Source organism: Leucopleurus acutus (assembly GCF_964270905.1).
Source record: "Leucopleurus acutus genome assembly, chromosome: 5".
Taxonomy (NCBI): domain Eukaryota; kingdom Metazoa; phylum Chordata; class Mammalia; order Artiodactyla; family Delphinidae; genus Leucopleurus; species Leucopleurus acutus.
Genome location: NC_139147.1, coordinates 57,933,275 through 57,955,345, shown reverse-complemented (window position 1 = coordinate 57,955,345; position 22,071 = coordinate 57,933,275). Strand labels below are relative to the sequence as shown.

The window sequence follows — 22,071 nt, the reverse complement described above, 5'->3', positions numbered from 1 at the left end:
ATTAAAACACCAAATCCCAACAATTGAGATGCTAAGTTTCATCCCTCTTTTTCTTCATTTCCTCCACCCAAACTTCTGTGATGCCATGGATTGATTCACAGCTTAATGTAAAACCCTACAAACTTATCTTCCCAACTTTCATTTGGGATTAAATTCATATATCCCCATAATACATGTTACTGTATTACCAAATTTTCCCCATATGCCCCACTGTTTTATTTTTCAATAGCCGTTTTAATGCTTATCTTTTCAATACAACATCTAAGCCTTTATATCCATCCAAATATTTATCTCACTATTTTTTAATAGAAGTCCTCTATTTGGGTCAGGACAGTCTCCTCAGCTTCTCATCCAACAAATTACCAATAGTAACCAAACATGTGCCAGGCCTTGTGCTAGGAATGCCAAGGATAAATTTTACACAGTTCCTGTCCTCACAATAGAGCAAAAGCCTCAAGGTAGGGTCAGAGAATCCATAAAAATATTTATTTTCCAATGAAGTATAGGAAGAAATCATCACTTTTCTAAAAAAAGAGAGGGAGAGGGCATTTAATTAAAATTACTATTGTACTAGTATGGATTGGCACTGCTAGCCCTAGTTGGTCCATGTGTCAGATGGCACCCTGCCACACAGGGCACCCAAAATTTCCTATAGGAAGTGTGGAGTGGGACAGTTCCAAAATGAAAGTAAGTAAACAGTTACATCTTTACTTGGTTGTCCCTCTCAACATAGCATCCTGCGACAGACATTATTGTGATGTATGGGAGCTCAGCTGAATGAACTAAAAACTTATCTAGAAGTCAAAAATGTAAAGGAGGCATGACATGCGTGCTCTGACAGGTGAACATCTGACTCATAAACCAAGTGAGGGTATCAGTGTTAATCCGTGTTATATACTAGTAGGCATTTAATCCAAGTAAATGTCATTCCTGCAAAGAACTGACAGAATGTAATATAACACCAATAATGTACGCACAAATAACAACAAAACCCCACAAAAATGGCAATGCAAATAACTTCTTCCTAATACATAAACTTTACCAGTTACATTATGAAATAAAACCATGGCAACGTAATCAGATGTGACAAATGAACCCCCCCCAATCAAATACATTTAGAAACCAAATAAAACAAATTTATATTCACTCTTATTAACAACAAACCTCACACTAAACCCATACTGTGCTGAAATAGCTAATGTGAGTGGTGATTAGCATGATACTGAAAAATCAAACACCTTGAACATGAAGACTAGCTCTAAAAACAGTAGCTGGGATGAAAACTGTTAAGGTTCCCAACAATGAACTTCTTTCATTTGAATCTACTTGTTTTTGAGAGGTGGCTTAGCTTTCATACCTAAAAACAAGCGTTAAAATATACTCAACAAGGACTTAAAACTTTGAAACACTGAATCAAAAAGTATAAAACCAAGATTAAAAAAAAATGAAGCACAATTATATGGTTTTCTCAAAAATGTTTTAGCAAGAAAAAAAGTTAACTTTTAAAATGAAGCACAATTATATTGTTTACCCAAATATTACTGTTTTAGTGAAAATAATTAGTATTTTAAAATGTTTTTTCAGCAGATTAAAAATTTGTTTTTTGTGAATATTTTAAAATGCATATAGCAAAATTCTATGGTAGCACATATATAATTTATAAACATACATATTAGGACTATGAGTACATACTAATCTTTAATTGATAGGCACAGTCAAGAGTATTGAAGAGCACTGATCTAAAGAAGATAGATAATAACTAGAATAAAATGTGAGGTTACAATAGAGGAGATATAAGTTGATAAAAAAGAATTATGAACAGCAAGTATTAATTCTAAAGGGAAAAGTTTCATAAAACTATAATTTGAGCTGGACCTTGAATATGGACTGGTTTCCCAATATGGCAAAGGGAGGAAAGGGTATTTCAGGTAAAGGGAGCAGCATGAACATAATTATTAAGACATTAAAGCACATGGTGCGGTAAAAAAAGAGTTAATAGATCTAGAAATTATGTAGGTTCCCTGTTAGTAGATCTAGGCTTTGAGCATCAAATGGCTGCTAATATTGAAAGAAAACGAGGTAAAGACTACGCGCCTTCTGATAGAGGAACATACCACCACTGAAGTAACCTTGCCCCCCAAATTAAACCTTAATCTTATCAAGGCTCTAGATCTGTCAACTTACAGAAAATACAGAGGTGCAACTGGCACAATCCAAACTGGAAAACTGCAGGACAGATGAAGCTGTTTCTTCACCAAAAAAACTGCATGGGAAAAGTGCGGGAGTGGGGAACAGCACACAGAGAACACACAGATTAAAAGACATCTCAACCAACCAATGTATGGATCACATTTGGTTACTAGCTAAAATTGCAAAAATATATGATTAGAAATTTGAACACTCACTGGATACTTGATATTAAGGAATTATTCATTTCTGGTGTAGTAATGAATCTGTGGTTACTTTCTCTAAATGTTCCTTAACTTTTAGAGCTACATACTGATATATTTACAGGTGAACTAATGGCAGGAGGGATTATATAGACAGAAATTTAAATAAAACAAGACTGACCATGAACTGACAATAACTGAAGCAGGTACATGAATATTCATTTCATTATTCTGTCTTACTATTGCATATTTTTTAATAATAATCTGTTTTTAAACAGGAAGGTCAAAGCCTCTAGGTCTTGTTTCCTCTAGCTTTTAGATCAAACTGTCCCTTCAAGACTTGGTTTTCCCTGAGATATTTCTCATAACTGAGACTGTGAAATCAGGTATCACATCTATGTAGAAGTATTATGCATGAAAGGAAATAAGCCCTTGAATTATTCTCAAGTTTTGAGATTTATACTTTAAAGTTATTCTGCTAAACTCACTTTCACTAGGCTTCATCCATAGTGCCCAGCCAGAACAAACAGCAGCTATTAACTAAAAGGCAAGTGAAATAAAACATCACAAAATTGAATCATATTTTACCCTTCAAAATTGAAATGAACATGATAAAATAACTATTATCAAGGCTCGAGAAAAGAAATGATCCCTAAGGGTAGGTATATATAGCAAAAGCTTTTGTAAGCAATGTTTGGTTTCAAGCTCTTGATGGAAACCTATCACTACTCATCTCAAAGTAGACATGTACTTTAAAAAAAAAGTGTAGCTTACTGGAATAGAAGAAAACAGAAACAATTTTTTAAAAAAACACCAAAAAGTTGGTATACTCTGTACACTATTCCAAAGATTCTTTCATGCATGAATTTTTATTGGTGTAACAAGAATGAAACCAAACTTAATCCAGTCAAATTGTATATTATTTGAAAAAAACTGCTTTCTCTAAAATAGTTTAAAGTTTAGGGGGAAAATGTATCAAATTTTAATTTATTTTATCTTAAAATATTTTAGGTTTTATAATACTGTTTATTTTATTTTTATTTTATTTTATTTTTTTGGCCGAGCCGCGCAGCGTGTGGGATCTTAGTTCCCCGATCAGGGGTGGAACCTGCACCCCCTGCAGTGGAAGCATGGAGACTTAACCAACAGACCACCAGGGAAGTCCCTGTATCATAATTTCAAATGTCAGAAATGAGGAACAGGGAGAAGGTAACTACAAACAATAAGAAACAATGTCATTCCCACTCAAAGCAGCTCACAAGCAACAAGTTAAAAACACTAAATGCCAACTTAAAAAATATTTTATGAAATGTGTTAATTCCAAACTGAAAGCTAATATATAAAAATTTGACTTACGTCAAAGTCACAGCAAACATTTAAAATTTATTTTAACTGCTAGGACTAGAGCTAGAAGATAATTCATGACTGTGGAGAATGTTACTGATGATATGTATATATGAGATAGGAATTATATGATTAATTAAAAGTAAATTTTATAATGGTTAACATGCCAACTTAGATGCTTCCTCAAACTTTATTTAACTGTATCCTTAACCTGATATAGTCTTGTTTGGAAAGAGAAATAAAATAGGTTTCTAATTCCACAAAACATCATTAATTAAAGGAAACTAGGTTACACACACACACTCTCTCTCTCTCTCCAGCAAAAATCAAAATGCGGACAAAGAAGGTAATCCAGAGCCATAGGCTTGTTACAGAAATATGCCTCTTAAGAATTTTTTTAAAAAACTTTTATTTAAAGATTTATTGAACGGCTATTGGGGCTACCACCTGATAAGTAACTTGGTTAAAAAAAAAATCCCTGGTACACATTAAAACTAAATATATCCCAATATAACAAAAATTTGAGAAAAGAGCTTTTTATGGATGATACATTAACAAGTAAATAGGAAAAACAATCCAATCTGTAAATCATTCCCCTGTTAGAATTAAAAAATCAATATGGGTACCATTTCTTCCTTTCTTACACTTTACATTGATTACTTCCACACATTAACAACTTCTTGTTCATACTTTGTTTCAGCAGTATTTACCAAAAGCAAAATCAAACTAAAATCAGATGTTTTTGCATCTAATATTGCTACATTTCTCTCAATTTTTGCACTTATACATTGTACTTCCTATAGCCCCTTATGCGAACATTCAGCCAGGCTTACCATTATAACTTTCCTATATATGGCTATCAGAAGCAATACCTACTACTGAAAAACCCTAATGGTTTCTTTAATGTTAGACTTATCAAACAGAAACCTTTCAGGCACATGGTAAAATACTATATCTTTCAACTATAAAGTACTTCTCAGATACCACTTTTAAAGTCAACCCCTAGCCTATTAAAGTTTCAACATATTTTAATAAAAATGCAAAAAAGGGAAAAACAAAGAGTTGAATTCATCTCCACTGTATCACTGAAGTACTTTAACTACTGTGAAAGAAAACTCTAAAGTGAACACAAAACTGAAAAACCAGTTCAAATATAAAGGCAATAAACACGGCCAAAATAAAGTAAAACTATTCTTCCACCTTTTCCAAGAAGAGAGTAGGAGTTCAATACATCAATTAGCTGTGCACATTACTGATACTCAAAAAGTAATTTAAAAAATTGTTTATTAATATGACTATGTTTACAAACAAGTCTCTATGTACAGTAAACATACATAAAGCTCTAATAAACAATAGTGCAATGCTTTAGAAAGTCTTAAGCACTAGTATCATATCATATTCTTAAAATTCTGAAGTCTTTTAGTAGCTTGCCAAATGATTTAGAAAGGATGCAGAATATATCAAATACTCACTTGCAGTGTTCCATGTCACTCCCTACTGCCAAAAAAAACCCCCAAAAAAACAAACCAACAAAAACTAAACAAAAAACCCTAACCACACAATGGCCACTATTTAAAAGAAAGTTCATGATCACTAAGTAGATATTTATATTTTAAAATACAGTTCTTGGAATACATTGCTAATTTCCTTCGGATTAGAGTCAAGGTGTGATTTGTACAATATTCTAAATGGGATTACTCTTCTCAGATTCATATGACACTTCAAACCACTAAAGAGGATGTTTTGCTCAAAAAAGCCACAAATTTACATCTTCCATGGAAAAAAGTTTTAGACTCATCTTTCTTATGGCCATATCATTGCTAACATTTAAATAAAAAAATAAGTCACTTTGATCATAAGGTATTATCAAGAAAGTTTTTCTTCCAATGATTGGGACCAAAGAGTCTTAATATTGGTCAGTGGTTAGCCATATTTAAACCAAATATTTTTAACAAGACATCAATGAACTTAACTGTATCCTTAACCAACACTTTACTGTTATACTAAGTGTTTGAGGGAGAGAAATAAAATAGATTTCAAACTTCCACAAAATACTGCTATGTTAAAATAAAGGAAACTAAGTTATAATCACTGAGAATAAAGCCTTCACTACTTGCAAAATTCTATGAACATGTTAGAACTTTGCCTTATAAAAACATTTTTTTAGATTTGATGAGGATTGGGAAGGGAGCAGTTGGGAAGGTGAAAAAAAAGTACCTACTTTGCCGTTTTATTAACAAAATAAGTTATTTAATTTATGATTCTCCTGCTAACTTCTATTTCAACTCCCTGGAAAAACTCCTAAGGCAATTCTACACAGTCCTTTTTTCAAATGAATCATCAACAGATAAAACATATTCTTTGGTCTTCAAAATAGTTGTCATCATTATAATTGTATAGGACTCCACTGTAGAAGCAATTTAATTACCTAACAAAGAAGATCCACATTTGAAGATTTAGGTAAGATTTCTTTTTCAAAAGATACATGATTTTGGAAAGGATATACTTAATTATGTAAAAAACAAAAAACAAAACAAAAAGACCCCATGATGTTTCCAGTTTTAATTGGAAAAACAAAAATCTTGAAACACATACATACATTTAAGAGGAAAAGGGGGATGGTTTGTCAATATCGATCAGCAAGTGCTAGTGATTGGTTCTATAATTCAGATTTTTTCTTGTTAAATCTCAAATTTCCAAGTTTATTCTATTTTTTTCCTATATATTTATCCATTTGAACAACATCAATAATAAATGACTAAAACAAGATGGTCTACAAAATTCTCTGCACAGATTCTTGGCTGAAATGTTTGTCTCATTTCTAAAAATGGTACTCCAATGCTTGTTTTACCCATGGTTTTCCATATACTGAAATGCTCTCTCTGTACTCTATTAAACTATGTACCATCTTTTCATTATTATTATTATATTTAGGACATAAATCATTAAAACAAAACTACCACTTCATGTACCAAAACCTATGTTCACATGACAATATAAGCACTGCCCTCCAGAGATGAAAAGATTGTAGTAATTATCATGTTTAAAAGGCATGTTTTTATTACTCTTGTATGTATTCTGGACAAAAATATTGATCAGCTAATTATGCTCTTCCACACATCATGTTCACTGAGTGTACTACCACAGTTTTTAGTGCAACAAAATACCTTTGAAAAGCCACTCTACAGTAATTATGGCAAGGCTCATTAAAATGCAGAGGTAAAGATTCCATTTGTATAGAAACATAGAAAATAATGTCTGAAAAGAAAAGGTGTTTCATCAGGCTGAATTTTTTTGTATACTAAAAATATATATAAACATTTCTTGAATTAGTTTTATAGTCAATTTTGATGCAGTATCATTTAGTGGTGATAAATTTTGAGAGGTATATGTTTAACAAACATTTTACTTGAGATAATAGTCTTAGGTAAACATTTAATACACAATGCCAAGGTAGTTTCCTTTTTTTTTTTTTAACTTTTGTACCAAAAAAGTCATTCATTTAATGTTGACATTTCTTCTTACCTGTGTGCCTCAGACCAGTAAAGTACTCTGCATTAAAATTTAAATCTTGAGACAGTAGTACAGCATTGAAAAAAAAACTGTAAAGCAGCTCAGATACACTGAACCCAGATTTTACATTTCTGTTTGTCAAATTAGAATATAAAAAGCTTGAAAATCAAGTTGAAAAGCTTATTATTCCTCGAGAAAAAGTATGAACAATCTGAAAATGATCAACTAGTATGAATGAAACATTGTACATAGTTAAGTCACATTTAGTGGCTGCTAAACATACCACTCCCTCCTGGAAATTACGGAACCATCTACATGTGAAACTAAGTCATCTTCATTTTCATCATACTGTTCATCGCTGACGAACTTCATTCCCATTTTTAGATCTTCATAATAATCCATTGGTCTTTCAAACCTACTGAGATTTTCTACATTGTTCCACTGCGTTTTTTCATGCTCTTCTAAATAGTCTTTCCGTATTAGATTGTTCACTGGATTTTTGTTTTCTTTTTTTACACTGTCTGGGTAAGAATCAAGCTCATCTTGTTGAAGAACATCTATCTGTGATTCTTTTTGCATATCTGATGGTGGAATGTAGTTCTTGGCAAAGTAGTCTCCACGAAACGTCCGTCTTCTCCTATAGCAGAATATTCCAGCCAAAACACTTACAAGTACTACGAAGAGAGCCCCACCCACTACACTAGCAATGATTGTGCCAATTGTGTCATCCTTAATTGTTGCCAAAGTTGACAATGGGAAGGGCAATTTTTTTGGTTCTGTTGCTAGATCCTCGAAGTCAGCAGTTGAGGGATGCCATTGAATGGTGGGCTGAAGGGTGGTAGTAGTAGGAGGATCTAATGGAAACGGTAAAGATAGACAAGACACAGAAAGGCAAAGAATGTCAATGCAGGCTGATTCAGCAGCAAGTTGAAAAGACAGCACAGTTAATGAAAATATATTCATAGTAACAATAGTTTTTCATTCTTAATTTAAGATTAGAAAGTAGTGATACTTCTACATGTAAAAAAAAATAAATCTGACACTTAGTCAGTTACCAATTATGTAAAGGGAATGAAAAATTATGTATGGCGTAAATCCTAAATTATTCTATTCCAAGTTTAAGTGTGACACTGTATTCTAAGAAATACTTTTTCTTTTAAATTAAGACTATTATTTAAGTGTCCTATATACAGCTGGCTTAAGAATTATCATTACTAAAAAATTAAATTGAATCATTCAAATGTACATTTTCTTAGCCAGTAGCACAAGGAAATAACAGAATAATAAAAGAATGAAAAAATTAAAATATGTTTTCTTGAAATCCATCTTTACCTAATATAGTTTATTTTTGTAAGAGCTGAACTTATCTTTAAAAGAATGAAAAACTATAGATTCTTGTTAAGTGGCCATAGTATAAGCTGTTGACTTAATAATTCTCTCAAAAATATTTTCCTTAAATAAAGAAAACTCTTTAATTTTTAGAAAGGACATATGTAGTATATACCATTATTTAGTGATTTAAAAAATAAAAAGCACATATTTATGTTAGCCAGATGGGCTATTAACAAATGAGACCAATAGACAAAGTAAAAACATGTTATAAACTATATAGTATTATAAAAATGTCATCATCATGTCTATACTCCATGGGTAAGATATGAACATTAAGGAAACTGAGAAATTTCAACCATGTCTGCAAAATTCAATGTCACATTGCTTTAGGATGGAGTCTCAGAAAGAGCAGCTAATATTTTAGAGAGAACATTCTAAGGATACTTAAATATTAGATGCAAATGATCCTGTGTATTGCCATTAGATTACAGAGTAAATAGCCATTAATATTAAAAAGCAGCTAAACATAAATAGTAAAAATTAAAGATTTGTTAATTATCAATTAAGTGGTATTTGTAGGTCATGTTACACAAAATTCTAGAGTTTGAAGAAAGGATGACTTCAAAAATCTTGAATTTCTTCATTGATAAAAAATAAATGACCCAAATGGTAATCTCTTATAATTAATTTTTAAATGAGTGGTACTGACAGAGCTTTTAAAAAGTGATTGTTAGAAAAATACTAAATCTACATGGGGTAAGTTATTCTAAAATTACAAGCTAAAGAAAAATACTTACTGAAACAGGTTTCATCACGGAATGCCATATGTATAGAATGTAGTAAAACTTTAGCAAGTACAGTGTAAAATGTAACAAGTACATTATAAGTAATTTCCTATGAGTTTAAACCAATATAACAGGCAATCCAGTCAAGTACCTTGAAGTGAATTAGTTATCATATTATATGTAAGTAAATGAATCAAAGAAGAGTTTTAATTTGTGAGAACAAATTCACTAGTTGTACAAATTCAATCTTAAAAAAAAATTGTGAAATTGCAGGATCATTTCTATTATAAAAGTAGTAAAGTCTCATATAATCCAACCTCACAGAACCAGGATATTAAAGAAACAGACTAAAAATTAATCATTTATAAGACAACTCATGTATTTTCTGAGGAGGAGGACTAATGGAAGTTTTACATATTAAATGTCATCTTCACAATGATTCCCAAAGGAAAAAGTATTATAATAAATGGGCATCAGCATGTTTAAACAAAAGCACAAATCACCTAATTAATGATTTAAAATTAACACATTTTTGTGCACATAAAATTTTTAAAGTTTTTGATAGCTCTTGATGAAATGGTATTTTTCTCAGAATAGTACATGTACATCAGCTCTCACCAAATATGATACATAACTGTACATTTTAACGAAGTATTCTTAAAAAGAAAAAATCACTGACATTTATTTCTACTTGTAACGTTCTTTATGTGAACACAAATGGACATCTACTGTGTATTTAACTGAGATTTAACAAAATACAACTTTCAGAAAATCTAACAACAAAAAAAGAGTAACCAAAAAAAACTATTTAAAAATCTTATTTTGTCAGCAGTTCTAGAAATTTTCAAACCTACCAGCCCCTCCTCAACTAGTGTAAAAAAAACAGCATAGGGCTTCCCTGGTGGCGCAGTGGTTAAGAATCCGCCTGCCAATGCAGGGGACACGGGTTTAAGCCCTGCTCCGGGAAGACCCCACATGCCGGGGAGCAACTAAGCCCGCGCGCCACAACTACAGAGCCTGCGCTTTAGAGCCCGCGAGCCACCACTACTGAGCCTGCATGCTGCAACTACTGAAGCCCACGCACCTAGAGCCCGTGCTCCGCAACAGGAGATGCCACTGCAGTGAGAATCCCGCGCACCGCAACGAAGAGTAGCCCCCACTCGCCACAACTAGAGAAAGCCCGAGCACAGCAATGAAGGCCCAACACAGCCAAAAATAAAATAAATTAATTAAAAAAAATAGCATAGCCTCACTATTAATAAGAGGGACTATTGCTAAACGTTATATTTTGTATCTTAAGCAATGGACATATCATGATTCACATGAGACATTTATTCATGCTTTCCAATTCTTGCTCTGCTCCAAGATAATTACAGTGAGAGTCATTCTTTGTGTAAGGAGGCAGGAGGACAATTTTGTAATCACTAACAGCTACTTATTTATCATGATTTACAAATCGTTCCCATAAATAAATAAGCATTCCTTATTTATTCAGTTGTTATTTTTTTATATTCTTTGCTAAATGTGATAAATAAATATATAACAAATGTAATAAACTAGTAGATTCTGAGTTCTCCACACACAACTTCTTAAGTTTCTTTTTCAAATTAACGAGTTCTGCCAAATAGAAAAACGAACAGTCCAGTAAAAACTCTGTAGCTATGAAGTATATTTTAGCCTAATAATTACTGTGTTAAAAATTGAATGAATTGGTTCCCTTTTCTTTTAGACTATATAAATTGTTTAAATAAACAAAATCTATAAATGTTAAAGTTTTTTTTTTTTTTTTTTTTTTCCGGTACACGGGCCTCTCACTGTTGTGGCCTCTCCCATTGCGGAGCACAGGCTCCGGACACACAGGCTCCGCAGCCATGGCTCACAGGCCCAGCCGCTCCGCGGCATGTGGGATCCTCCCGGACCGGGGCATGAACCCATATCCCCTGCATCGGCAGGCGGACTTTCAACCACTGCACCACCAGGGAAGCCCTATAAATGTTAAAGTTGAAGGATTGCTAAATTAAGTGCGTCTCATTATGTCCGGATTGAAATTCATTCAAATTATATGATTTGAAATTCAAGATTTGCATAGGAATATACTTTGATTTTTAGGCATGAGGAACTTAAGTGATATAAGAAAATTTGCTTCTCTAGTCTCAGAGATGTAAGAGGTATCAGGGAAAAAACACACACACCAAAAGCAACTAGAAAAACACAATTTCAAGCAGTCGGTTAGTCCTGGACAAAGAGCCACTGTACCACCATGAGTAATAACTGAAGTTGAATATTGCAATCTTGAATACTGTACCTCTTGCACAATAACTTATGCCAATGTGGGAAAACGTATAACAAAATTTCAAATAACTCAGAGTTGCTAATTCTATTCTGTTGTGGGTAGAACTTTTTAGCCTCCAGTCATAGCATACCTTCCTTTTACAAATATTTTAAAATATCATTTATGAAATTTTAAAATATAAATTTTATTATTGAGATTAAAATGTTTTCCTAGAGGAAAATGGGTACATATAACTCACAATGAAAAAGATTAACTTTCTGATCATTTACTGTATAAGTTATGGCCTGTTATTGTGATAAAAGCCTACTAGTAGGCTTTAATAGTCTGTTGGGGAAAGCAATTTATATCTAGGATACATTATATACACTAAGAAGCTCGTAGAGGACCTAACTAAACTCAGTACAGTATACTGTATTAAAGACTGGACAGAAAATTAAGTCTAATTCTTGATGATTACTTAAAGAAAACCATCTTATATAATGCTATCTTTTTCTGAAGTACTCAGTGGTAATTAACTGTGATTTTTCATATTTACTCAAAGTTTTGTTTCGACTCTTATAAGACTTAGTAGAGGTTGATTTTAAAATGTGTAAAGTTTATCATCAGCAGTATATTAGTACCTCTGTCAAAAAAAAATTTCACATAAATGCAGACTGAATTTTTTATTCTTTCCTGATTATTTTCTTCTCAAATGTATTCATGTATGCGACAAAAGTTTACTGAACACTTACTATGTGCTAAAGATTGCTGCAGAGGGTGAGAATACAGTATTGATTAAAGCACACAAAACTCCTGCCCTCTTAGGACATATGTTCTAGTGGGGGTAAAAACAGGCAAGCATACAAATAAAATATGTAGTATGTCACATGGTAATATGTACTGCAGAGAAAAAATAAGGCAGAGAAGAATGACAGACAGTAGTAAATGGGTGAGAAGAGAGAGGTTTCAATTTTTTTTTTTTTGCGGTACATGGGCCTCTCACTGCTGTGGCCTCTCCCGTTGCGGAGCACAGGCTCCGGACGCACAGGCTCAGCGGCCATGGCTCACGGGCCCAGCCGCTCCGCGGCATGTGGGATCTTCCCAGACCAGGGCATGAACCCGTGTCCCCTGCATCGGCAGGCGGACTCTCAACCACTGCGCCACCAGGGAAGCCTGAGGTTTCAATTTTAAATATGGCTGTGAAGGTGATATTTGAACAAATACCTCTTTCCTAGGAAAGAGGTATGAGGATATCTGAAGAACATTCTAGGCAGTGGAAACAGAAAGTGCAATGACTCTGAGGTAGGAATGTGCCTGTTCTGTTCAGAGAACAGCAAAGTGGCCAGGGTGGCTGAAGCCAGGTGTACAAGGTATATAATAAGAGGTGAGCTCAGGGAGATAATCTAGGGCCATAACGTGTACAGAGCTTATAAATCACTGTAAAGATTTGGTTTTCATTGTGGGCAAAATGGGAAGTCCATGGAAGGTTTGGAGGAGAGGACCGACATGATCCAACATGCCCTTTAAAAGGATTATTCTGCCTGCTCATTTGATGACAGATTGAAAAGTAGGAAAATTAAATGGCTGTTCTATAGTGAAGTAAGGGTTGCCTGATGGTTTGTGCCAGAATACTGGCAACAAAAGTGGAGAATTGGTAAGGTTCTGTATATAACATAATGAGAGAGCTCACATCAATTTGCTGATGGATGGGGTGGGGTATGAGGGGAAAATTAAAATCAGGAGTAAGAATCAAGGATTTCATGCCCTGAGCAAATGTAAGGATGGAGCTACCAATAACAGAAAAGGCAAACAAAGACTGCTGGAGAAAGAGATTCGGTGGCAAGAGGCAGAAGAAAGATGAGGAACTCAGTTCTGAATGCATATTATACTTCTACATAGGAGGTTAATGATCACTAAGACGCAGTGGGACGCACAAGTCACGAGTACTGGGAAATGGACCCAGAATACCAAAGATATAAATTTAACATATCACCAATAGATAAGACGCCAAAATTGAGGCTTGATATTTAAATGATTACATAATTAGAACACATTGAGCCTAGGATTTACAAGTAATATCCCACACCAAATTTTGTACAACAGAAATAAAAAGTAATCGGTCCTTAGGTAACCACATTTTAAATATGGATTTCCTGTGGCTTTAAGATTCCTATTCTTTTTTTTTAAATAAAAAAACGTCTAAGGGAAGAAAGAGAGACTAACATACTAATAGATTTACACCAAAGCACTGCTGTTGGCAGAAAGGACTAGCTAGAGATGTACAAAGCTCTAATCTTCTTGTGAGATACATGCCAAAAAAAATTGTGTAACATGTGCCAGGCACTAAGTGCTGAGTATACAGTAATTAAAAAAAAACAAACACACAAATTGTTTAAATATGAGGATAGATAATAGGTAAATAAATAATCATACAACTACAAACTGTGGTAAATATCATGAGAAAATAATATGGGAAACTGTTCTTAGATTAAGTGATCACAGAAGGACTAAGAATGTAACATTAATGCAAGCTTAAAATTTCTCTAAAATCATGGAAAAGAATCTGAAAAAGAATATATATCTATACATATATAAAACTGAATCACTTTGTTGTACACATGAAACATTATAAATCAACTACACTTCGATTTAAGAAAATTTAGTTTTAGACTGAACACAGAAAAAAATCTTAACTACCTATTATCTAATTACCATACAAACCTCCATTTCTCAAGATTCTCTTCCTTTTTCCTCTAACTTTCCATTTGTTAGACACAAAGATTGCTACATTCTTATAGTCAGGAGGGAGACGTTTAAAATATTTATATAATTTTTATAAATAAGCATTCCATTGATAATTTATTATTTATAGCTACACCCAGGAAAAATATATTTTTGGCTCCAACTATGTTTTGTAAATACCCAAATATATACTCAGTCAAATTGATAAAAACATTCACAGTGAAACAAATGGAATGCATAAATTCTAAGTTCTTAGTGGCTTATGGACTGACCATAAAGCACATCTTAAATTTTATTTCATTGGAACATTTTCAGTAGCGTTCCTACTTCACCTCTCAGTAACTCTATATGGTATAGCCTCATATTGAGTGACAATGATATTTAATAAGAGGTTCATCAAAATTGATATCCCATTTTATTTATTAGACACATGTGCAGAGTAGCTTACCAAAAACAAACAAAAAAATCCAACATTTATTCTTGGTGTAAATACGAAAGAACCTAGAAGGGTACACACTACCAATAAAAAGAATATCTAATACTATTTAACTGAAAAATTAGCTATATGCATAAGGTCTTAAAATGTATATGAACTTATTGCAGAGACGTTTTGACACTTTTTAAGTAATAGAATGCCACTTTACCTATGTATTTCAGGTAGATTATTTGGAAAACCTCACACTGAGGAATATGTATCTTCACAAGTATAAATTACTGCCTAGATCATAGCGTTATTGTTATGATTGTTGTTACAGAAATAATTTAAGTAACTCATTTTGTGAGTAAACAGTAACTTACCTGAAATATAGATGACCTTTTGATCACTTCTTTGACCAAGGGAATTGGTCACTTTACAGACATAAACACCAGAATAATTGAAAGTCAGTGGATGGACAAAATGAAGAGTATTGTCTGAAGCCAATAAACCATCAGGCCACTGTCCATCCAACCTATATTTTAAAAGGCACAAAATTACTTTAAATATCTTCAGATTCTATTCATTGACAGCTATTTAAATAAGATATTATACTTCCTAGTTGTCAGTGAAAGAATCAGTATCCTTTAGGTAAAAGTCACTATGAAATAAAAGCATATGTTATGAATTTTCATTTTAATAGAGATGAATTAATTGATAAAGTCCATTAAGAATACCCATTCTTTCAAAATATCAATTCATATCAATTAATATAAGTGAAGCTAGGCTAACATTAGAGGGAATAGGAGGGAAGGAGAGAAAAAAATATGTGATTTTTAAAGAATTACATTTGGAAAACTGGAAAATTAGAAATATACATTATTTGAAGACATACCCATAGGATCCAAAGAATTAAAATAATTCTCAGTGAATTATGAATCTATACATGATACATCTACAACTTGCTTAATGAAAAGTCATCATTTTAGTACATGATAATGTTTTAGCACCTTCTGTAACATATTTAAAGAGCAACATTTAATACGGAACAAATAAATCTATACTGTGCCCTATCCAAAGATGGTTAATTTCTAAAGCACCAACAAGGGTCTTCTTATACAATAATTTCACTCATAAGGTGAACAACAAAATCTGTGACAACAAAAACCAATGCACCTTTGGTATCAATAATAACTCTTTTTAAATGGTTTCTCTACTAATTGGGTTAAAAGGTCCTATCTGGTGTACACATTATTATAAACCATAATAGGAATAAAATCCCACTACAAGAACTCTAAAACCATTCATTGCAATGGAACTAAGTATACTGTTATACCTCATTTTTCCAACCTTAGGGTATACCCCATGGGGGGGAAAAAACCAATAGGTCTTTATTTTGAAAGTGTTTTTACAGCCCATAAATTATTTTTTAAGATAAGAGGATAAAAAGTGAAGTAAACCCAGGCACTCAACTACTACTACAGTTTCAGCTAAGCAGATTTTCAAAAAGTGCATTCACTCGTTCACTCAGCCATCCATTATTTAATTACTAAGAACTTACTATTTACCATACTCTGCTCTGCTGGTGTTGCTGAAATGCACAGGTAAATAAGATTAGGTCCTTGCTTTCAATGATCTAAGCACATTAGTAGGAGACCAACAACTAATTACAAAGGTAATAAGAACACAGAACAATGAAAAGGTAGAAAGAAGCAAATCAACACTGGAGAACAGATAGAAGGATTTTGGTCTGTGATCTCAAGTGCATAAAAGAACAATCAGTAAAATCTTTTACAGTTGCTATGACGTTAATTTGCATTGAAGGATAAAGGTAATATTCTTACATGGTTTAAAGAACAAAAACAAAAACCCCATATCTTCTTCTTAAGAGGACTTTGGAAAGAACATTTTTACAAGCATCAGCTTTCAAAAGGTAAACCCTTTTTCTAGGAGTATAAGAATGAATATGAAGTCTATGTATCTTATCAGTTAGCTCTGTACTTTGGGCCCAAAATTCTAACCCCTTTAATTCTGAGAAATGTAAAAATGGCTTATAATCCTTTAAAGTTGTTTATTCAAATAAGCTAGAAAAATCTAAATATCATATTAAACTCACAACAAATGACACGCTAAGCACCTTCCATGCTCCTGTACCTATGTTACATGATTTATATTCACTGTCTCTACCCTCACAAAAACTCTATGGGGTACCATTATCAATGAGGAAACAAAGGATTAGAAAGGTTAAATAACTTATTTAAAAAAGACATCTCCGGGCTTCCCTGATGGCGCAGTGGTTGAGAATCCGCCTGCTGATGCAGAGGATACAGGTTCGTGCCCCGGTCCGGGAAGATCCCACAGGCCGCGGAGCGGCTGGGCCCGTGAGCCATGGCCGCTGAGCCTGTGCGTCCGGAGCCTGTGCTCCGCAATGGGAGAGGCCACAACAGTGAGAGGCCCGCGTACCGCAAAAAAAAAAAAGACATCTCCCAGTACAGACACCAGGATAAGAACTCAGAATTGTATGACTTTTAGAAATACCCTATCACACATCTTAACCAATGCCTTCTTCCCACATTGAAGAAAATGTAAATGGAAGGCCTTCTCTACTTTTAAAACTTTATCTTTGCTAAAAGACAATAGATTGACCAAATATACTCTTTCCTTGCACCCACAAAATACCACCTAAAGTAAGATTAAAGGAATGAAAAAACTATTAAAAACCAACGCGGAGAAAGAGAACAGGAGGTAGAATTCATCAGATGTTTCAATAAACTTCTAGAAGACAGAAAACAGATGGGGAAAACAATATATGCTTTAGGCCAATGTTTCCCAATCAGGAGTAATTCTGTCTCCAGGGGACATACCTGGTATGTCTTGAGACAGTTTTGGTTGTCACAACTTGGGGTGGGGGGAGTATGTGCCGCTGGCTGTAGAGAATAGAGGCCAGGGATGCCACTAAATATCCCACAATTCACAAGACTGCCTCCAACAACAAAGATTTATCCAGCCCAAAATGTCAACAGTGCCAAGACTGAAAACCTCTGCTTTTAGCTGAAGAAGTGCTTGCAGGAGGCATATGAATGAGGAAGCAGCTAGTGTGGTCCACTGAACCCAAGATCTGGAGTTTGACTCACTACTGCAGAAGGCCAGAGTGAGGCAGAGGGCTAAAAATAAGATCAGTTGAAAGTTGAAAAAACAAAAAAACAGACTCCTCTCAACTCTGTACAGATACCAGGCATTTATGTTTTAGGCAAAATAATGAAGGTTAATTCAATAAATAAACTGAATGGCCATGAAAAAAAGAATTCTACTCTTCAGTAACTGATATCTGAAGCTCCCCCAGTGAAATAAACTCCTCTCTAGTTGATCACTCGAAGTGGAATCTACTCAGTAGGTACTCCCCATTTAAAATAAAATGCTGAAGAGTTTCCACTCAGCATTTTATTTTAATGCATCACTGTGAAATGACTGGACAACTGAGAAAATTAAGAAATATCTACAAAATGAAAGACCAAAAAAACAAAAAAAAGAACCTGGAGGAAAAAAGAAACAATATGTAAGAAGCAGAAAAAACTCTTCAGAGGAAATAATTCTAGTATCTCTAGGAAGAAACCAGAAGATACTACATCCATAAAATACGAAAAGGATGCTATGAAAATGAACAGAGAATAAGAAAACACTCTTAGAAACTGAAAATATGTCAAAAGAAAATTTTCAATCAGTGGAGCAGAGGGATCGAGGAAATCTTGGGAGAATAACAAAAACTGAAAACTAATAAGAAAGAATGCTTAGTATACAATAAATAGGAATTCCAGTACAAGCAAACAAAAAAAAAAAAAGCAGGGTTAATGACCAAGGGAAAAAAAAAAAGAAGAAAAGAAAAAGAAAGAAGAGAAGAGAAGAGAATCCACAGTTGACAGATACAATTCTCTAGACTGAGAAGGTGTGAGGCATGGGGGGAGGGGTGCAAACACTGAGAAATACGAAAGCAAACCTCAGTATAGCAGTTTGAAATTCCACAGATAAAGAGAATTAAGGATATTCAGATAGTAAACTACACAAGTAAAGAGAAGCAATTATTAGCCTCAGGAAAAACAAACAGCTTTAGAAACAAAAGAAAACAAAATTCCAGTATAGTACTTAACTCTCAGTAAATAAGATTTACCTGTCATAGGAAGGCAACGATTACACAGTTTATTTCAAAGTAGCTTAATTTCATTGGGACGATGAAGGTCAGGAATATGTATATGAGTATGTTTATGTGTGAAGGGGTAGATATAAAACTAAATTTTCATTTTCATAATAAGAAGTCAATAGACAGTGTTAAAGATTAGTAAATTAAGAAGCAGCAGTTTAAGACCAATGATGATAAACACTAGAAAGAATTGCTAACATCGCCAAAGTAGTCTACGAGGAACAGAATCGTGGGGGCTGGAAGGTGGGGAGAGGTGGGGCAGAAAAACACTTAGAAACCCTTAATTTAATTTCCAGCTCTTAGTGTAATCATATATTACACTGATAAAAACTTCCAATATGCATTTAAGAATACTTTTGACTTTTAAATAATTTCTCTTTAGAAGTATCTAACATTATTACCTGCTCCACACAGATTTGAAGGGTGGTGGATTTGCATCAGCATTACACTTGAGATTAACACCTTTTCTTCCTACAAACCAGTTTCCATCATAGCCTGTTACTGAAACCTCAGGAGCGTCTATAAAATAAATGCATTATACAACAGATTATCGTTTGTGAATGATAGATGCAATACACAACGATAAAGTATTAACATAATACACAACTTTAGAAGTGGTGTATTTTCCTTCTCTCATATACATAAGAAATAAGGAATACAGTACTCAGTAAATACTGGTTGACTAAAAGAATGATTGAATGAATGGACAATGAGCACCAAACACTAGGCAGCTATAAGCATGTACAATTCTAGTTATTATGGACACAGTGTAAGAATATTCACAAACCTATAATCACCAAAAGCAAAATGTAAGAGCCCTGTTATGAAATACGCAGAGGTATATGAACAAAGAAAATATAGTTGGTAATTTGATGAGACATGGCATTTAAGTACCAAGTCACTACATATAACTGTCTTTAAAGAAATGTTTAATTCAAAAGGAAATATCCCCTAAGAGATACCAATTACAAAAAATAAAATAAAATAAGATTCCTTATATTACAATTAATTAATATCCTTTGGGCATGTAAAGATGTGACAAACTTTCTAAGACTATAATCACAACTAAAGTAAATTATCTGAGGCCTCAACTGTTCTAAAACATTAAATTTTTATTCATGGCCTAAAAGTACACAAAGGTCTTTTAGCATATGTGCAATATAATTAGCTAAATGAGCAATTATCCACATCCACCATCAATATAAATTTATACCTTCAAACTGTAAAATCCAATACTAATCATTCATTCAACCACCATTGTTCAGCTCCTATTAAGTGACAGGCACTGTTTTAGATGTTTAGTATACATGTAGACTCTGTATTCACAAAATTTACATTCTAATGGTAACAGGAAAGATGACATTTTAAAAACTTTAACTAAAATCCGTTATGAGGGCCAAGAAGGAAAAGAATACGATACTAAGAGAAAAGATAAAGAAATGTTATTTATGTATGGTACAGGGACGTTCCACCCTTCTGTGAGCTATACAAGTAAACTAGATAAAGAGTACGTGGCCAGATGGGAAGTTAGAGAGAGACCAGGTCAGTCTTTAACTCTGCAGGGAAGCCTGAAGTCAATCAAGCAAGGTTTACAAAAAAAAGTAGTAAAAAAATTAAACTTTTTATACTAAGGTACAATTACCTTAATAATTTAAAAAAATGTCTGCCTCTTATAAATACAAAGAATTAACAAACATTTTTTCTAACTTAAAATTGGTAATAAAAAATGTTACTGAAAGAACAGTACAGATGTATGTGAGTTTAAGTTATTTTCAAAGGAGGAGAAAATAGGTAGTAAAGTATCCCCAAAGGATACCTCCAAATTTTGAGATATGAATTCTGGATATAAGATTTTATCTCCTTAAGCTTTGTTTACATGTTTCAGAGGGCTCAATTAACAGGAGAAAAGAATACTCTGAGAACATTTTAGGAGTAGGCCACTAAATCTAAACCATAATTATAAAGTTTTACATCAGGAGAAATATTTTTACACATTTAGAATTTCATTCAGGCAAACAAAAAAATAATAGTATAAATACTGAAGAAAATTTCAGTCATTATTAGACACAGAGAAGAAAAAAATATATATGAGAAAAATATTAATGGTACTTACAACCAGGAGGTAAATTTTAAAAGAAAAAGTTAAAAGTATGTAAAAGCAAGAAAGAAAAAGAAGAAAAATTTTATTTGGATTCTCCAAATAAGTGAGGCGAAAAGAAGGTACAGTCAGCCCTCTGTATCCATGAATTCAGCATCTGTGGATTCAACCAACTGTGGTTGAAAAATATTCAGGAAAAAAGAAATTCTACAAAGTTCAAAAAAGCAAAACTTGAATTTGCTGCACACCAGCAACTATTTCCATAGTATTTTCATTGAATTTATAGCTATTTACATAACATTTACATTGTATTAGGTATTATAAGTAATCTAGAGATTATTTAAAGTACATGGGAGGATGTGTGTAGATTACATACAAATATTGATACTATGCCATTTTCTATAAAGGATTTGAGCATCCTCGGATTTTGATAACTGAAGGAGTCCTGGAACCAATCCCTCACGGATACCGAGGTACTACTACTAGGACTGTATTTGCACTCAAGAATACAATGGTAATAACATCCATGTAACACAGCTTCTCAAGTTTAACCCTGTAAATGTTTAAAAAGATCCTTAGAATTAGTTTTAAAAACCATTAATTATACCAAGTGTAATGAATATGTGTAAAATTCCATGAATGTCATATAAAAAAACAAAACAATAACAACAAAAAACAGAACATTTCCTTCAAAAACCTACCTAGATTTATGATCTGTGCATGGATGGAAATGACCCCAGAACCTAAACACTTCTCCTAATTTTATCTTTAACCTACTTAATTTTCATTATCTTTGCTATATGCTATCTATACCATCACTTTTTCTCTTGCTCAAAATTTTAAAATGCTACACAAAGAATGTATCAAAAATGAGAAACTTTATAGAAGAGGGGAAAGTATATCCACACATGTACATATCCACACAAACATACACACAAGAGAGTATCCCTTAACCAAAAAAATAAAAGCACAAGGTGGGCCAGGT

At 33.2% G+C, this 22,071-nt stretch overlaps 1 protein-coding gene across 2 annotated transcripts in view; it reads right to left on the bottom strand.

Annotated features, from left to right (window-relative positions):
• NECTIN3 (nectin cell adhesion molecule 3) overlaps positions 1 to 22,071 on the bottom strand; it is a 133,093-nt gene that overhangs the window by 60,574 nt on the left and 50,448 nt on the right. Inside the window, exons 4-6 of one of the 2 annotated variants that reach the window (XM_082839842.1) lie at positions 19,390 to 19,507; positions 15,177 to 15,328; positions 2,278 to 8,101 (exon numbers count right to left, since the gene is read on the bottom strand). In XM_082839842.1, coding sequence (XP_082695968.1) covers positions 7,521 to 8,101; positions 15,177 to 15,328; positions 19,390 to 19,507 — 851 coding nt within the window. In that variant the 3' untranslated portion in view covers positions 2,278 to 7,520. Of the gene's footprint in view, positions 1 to 2,277; positions 8,102 to 15,176; positions 15,329 to 19,389; positions 19,508 to 22,071 lie in introns of those variants that run through there. The other variant, XM_082839843.1, reaches the window with a different exon arrangement.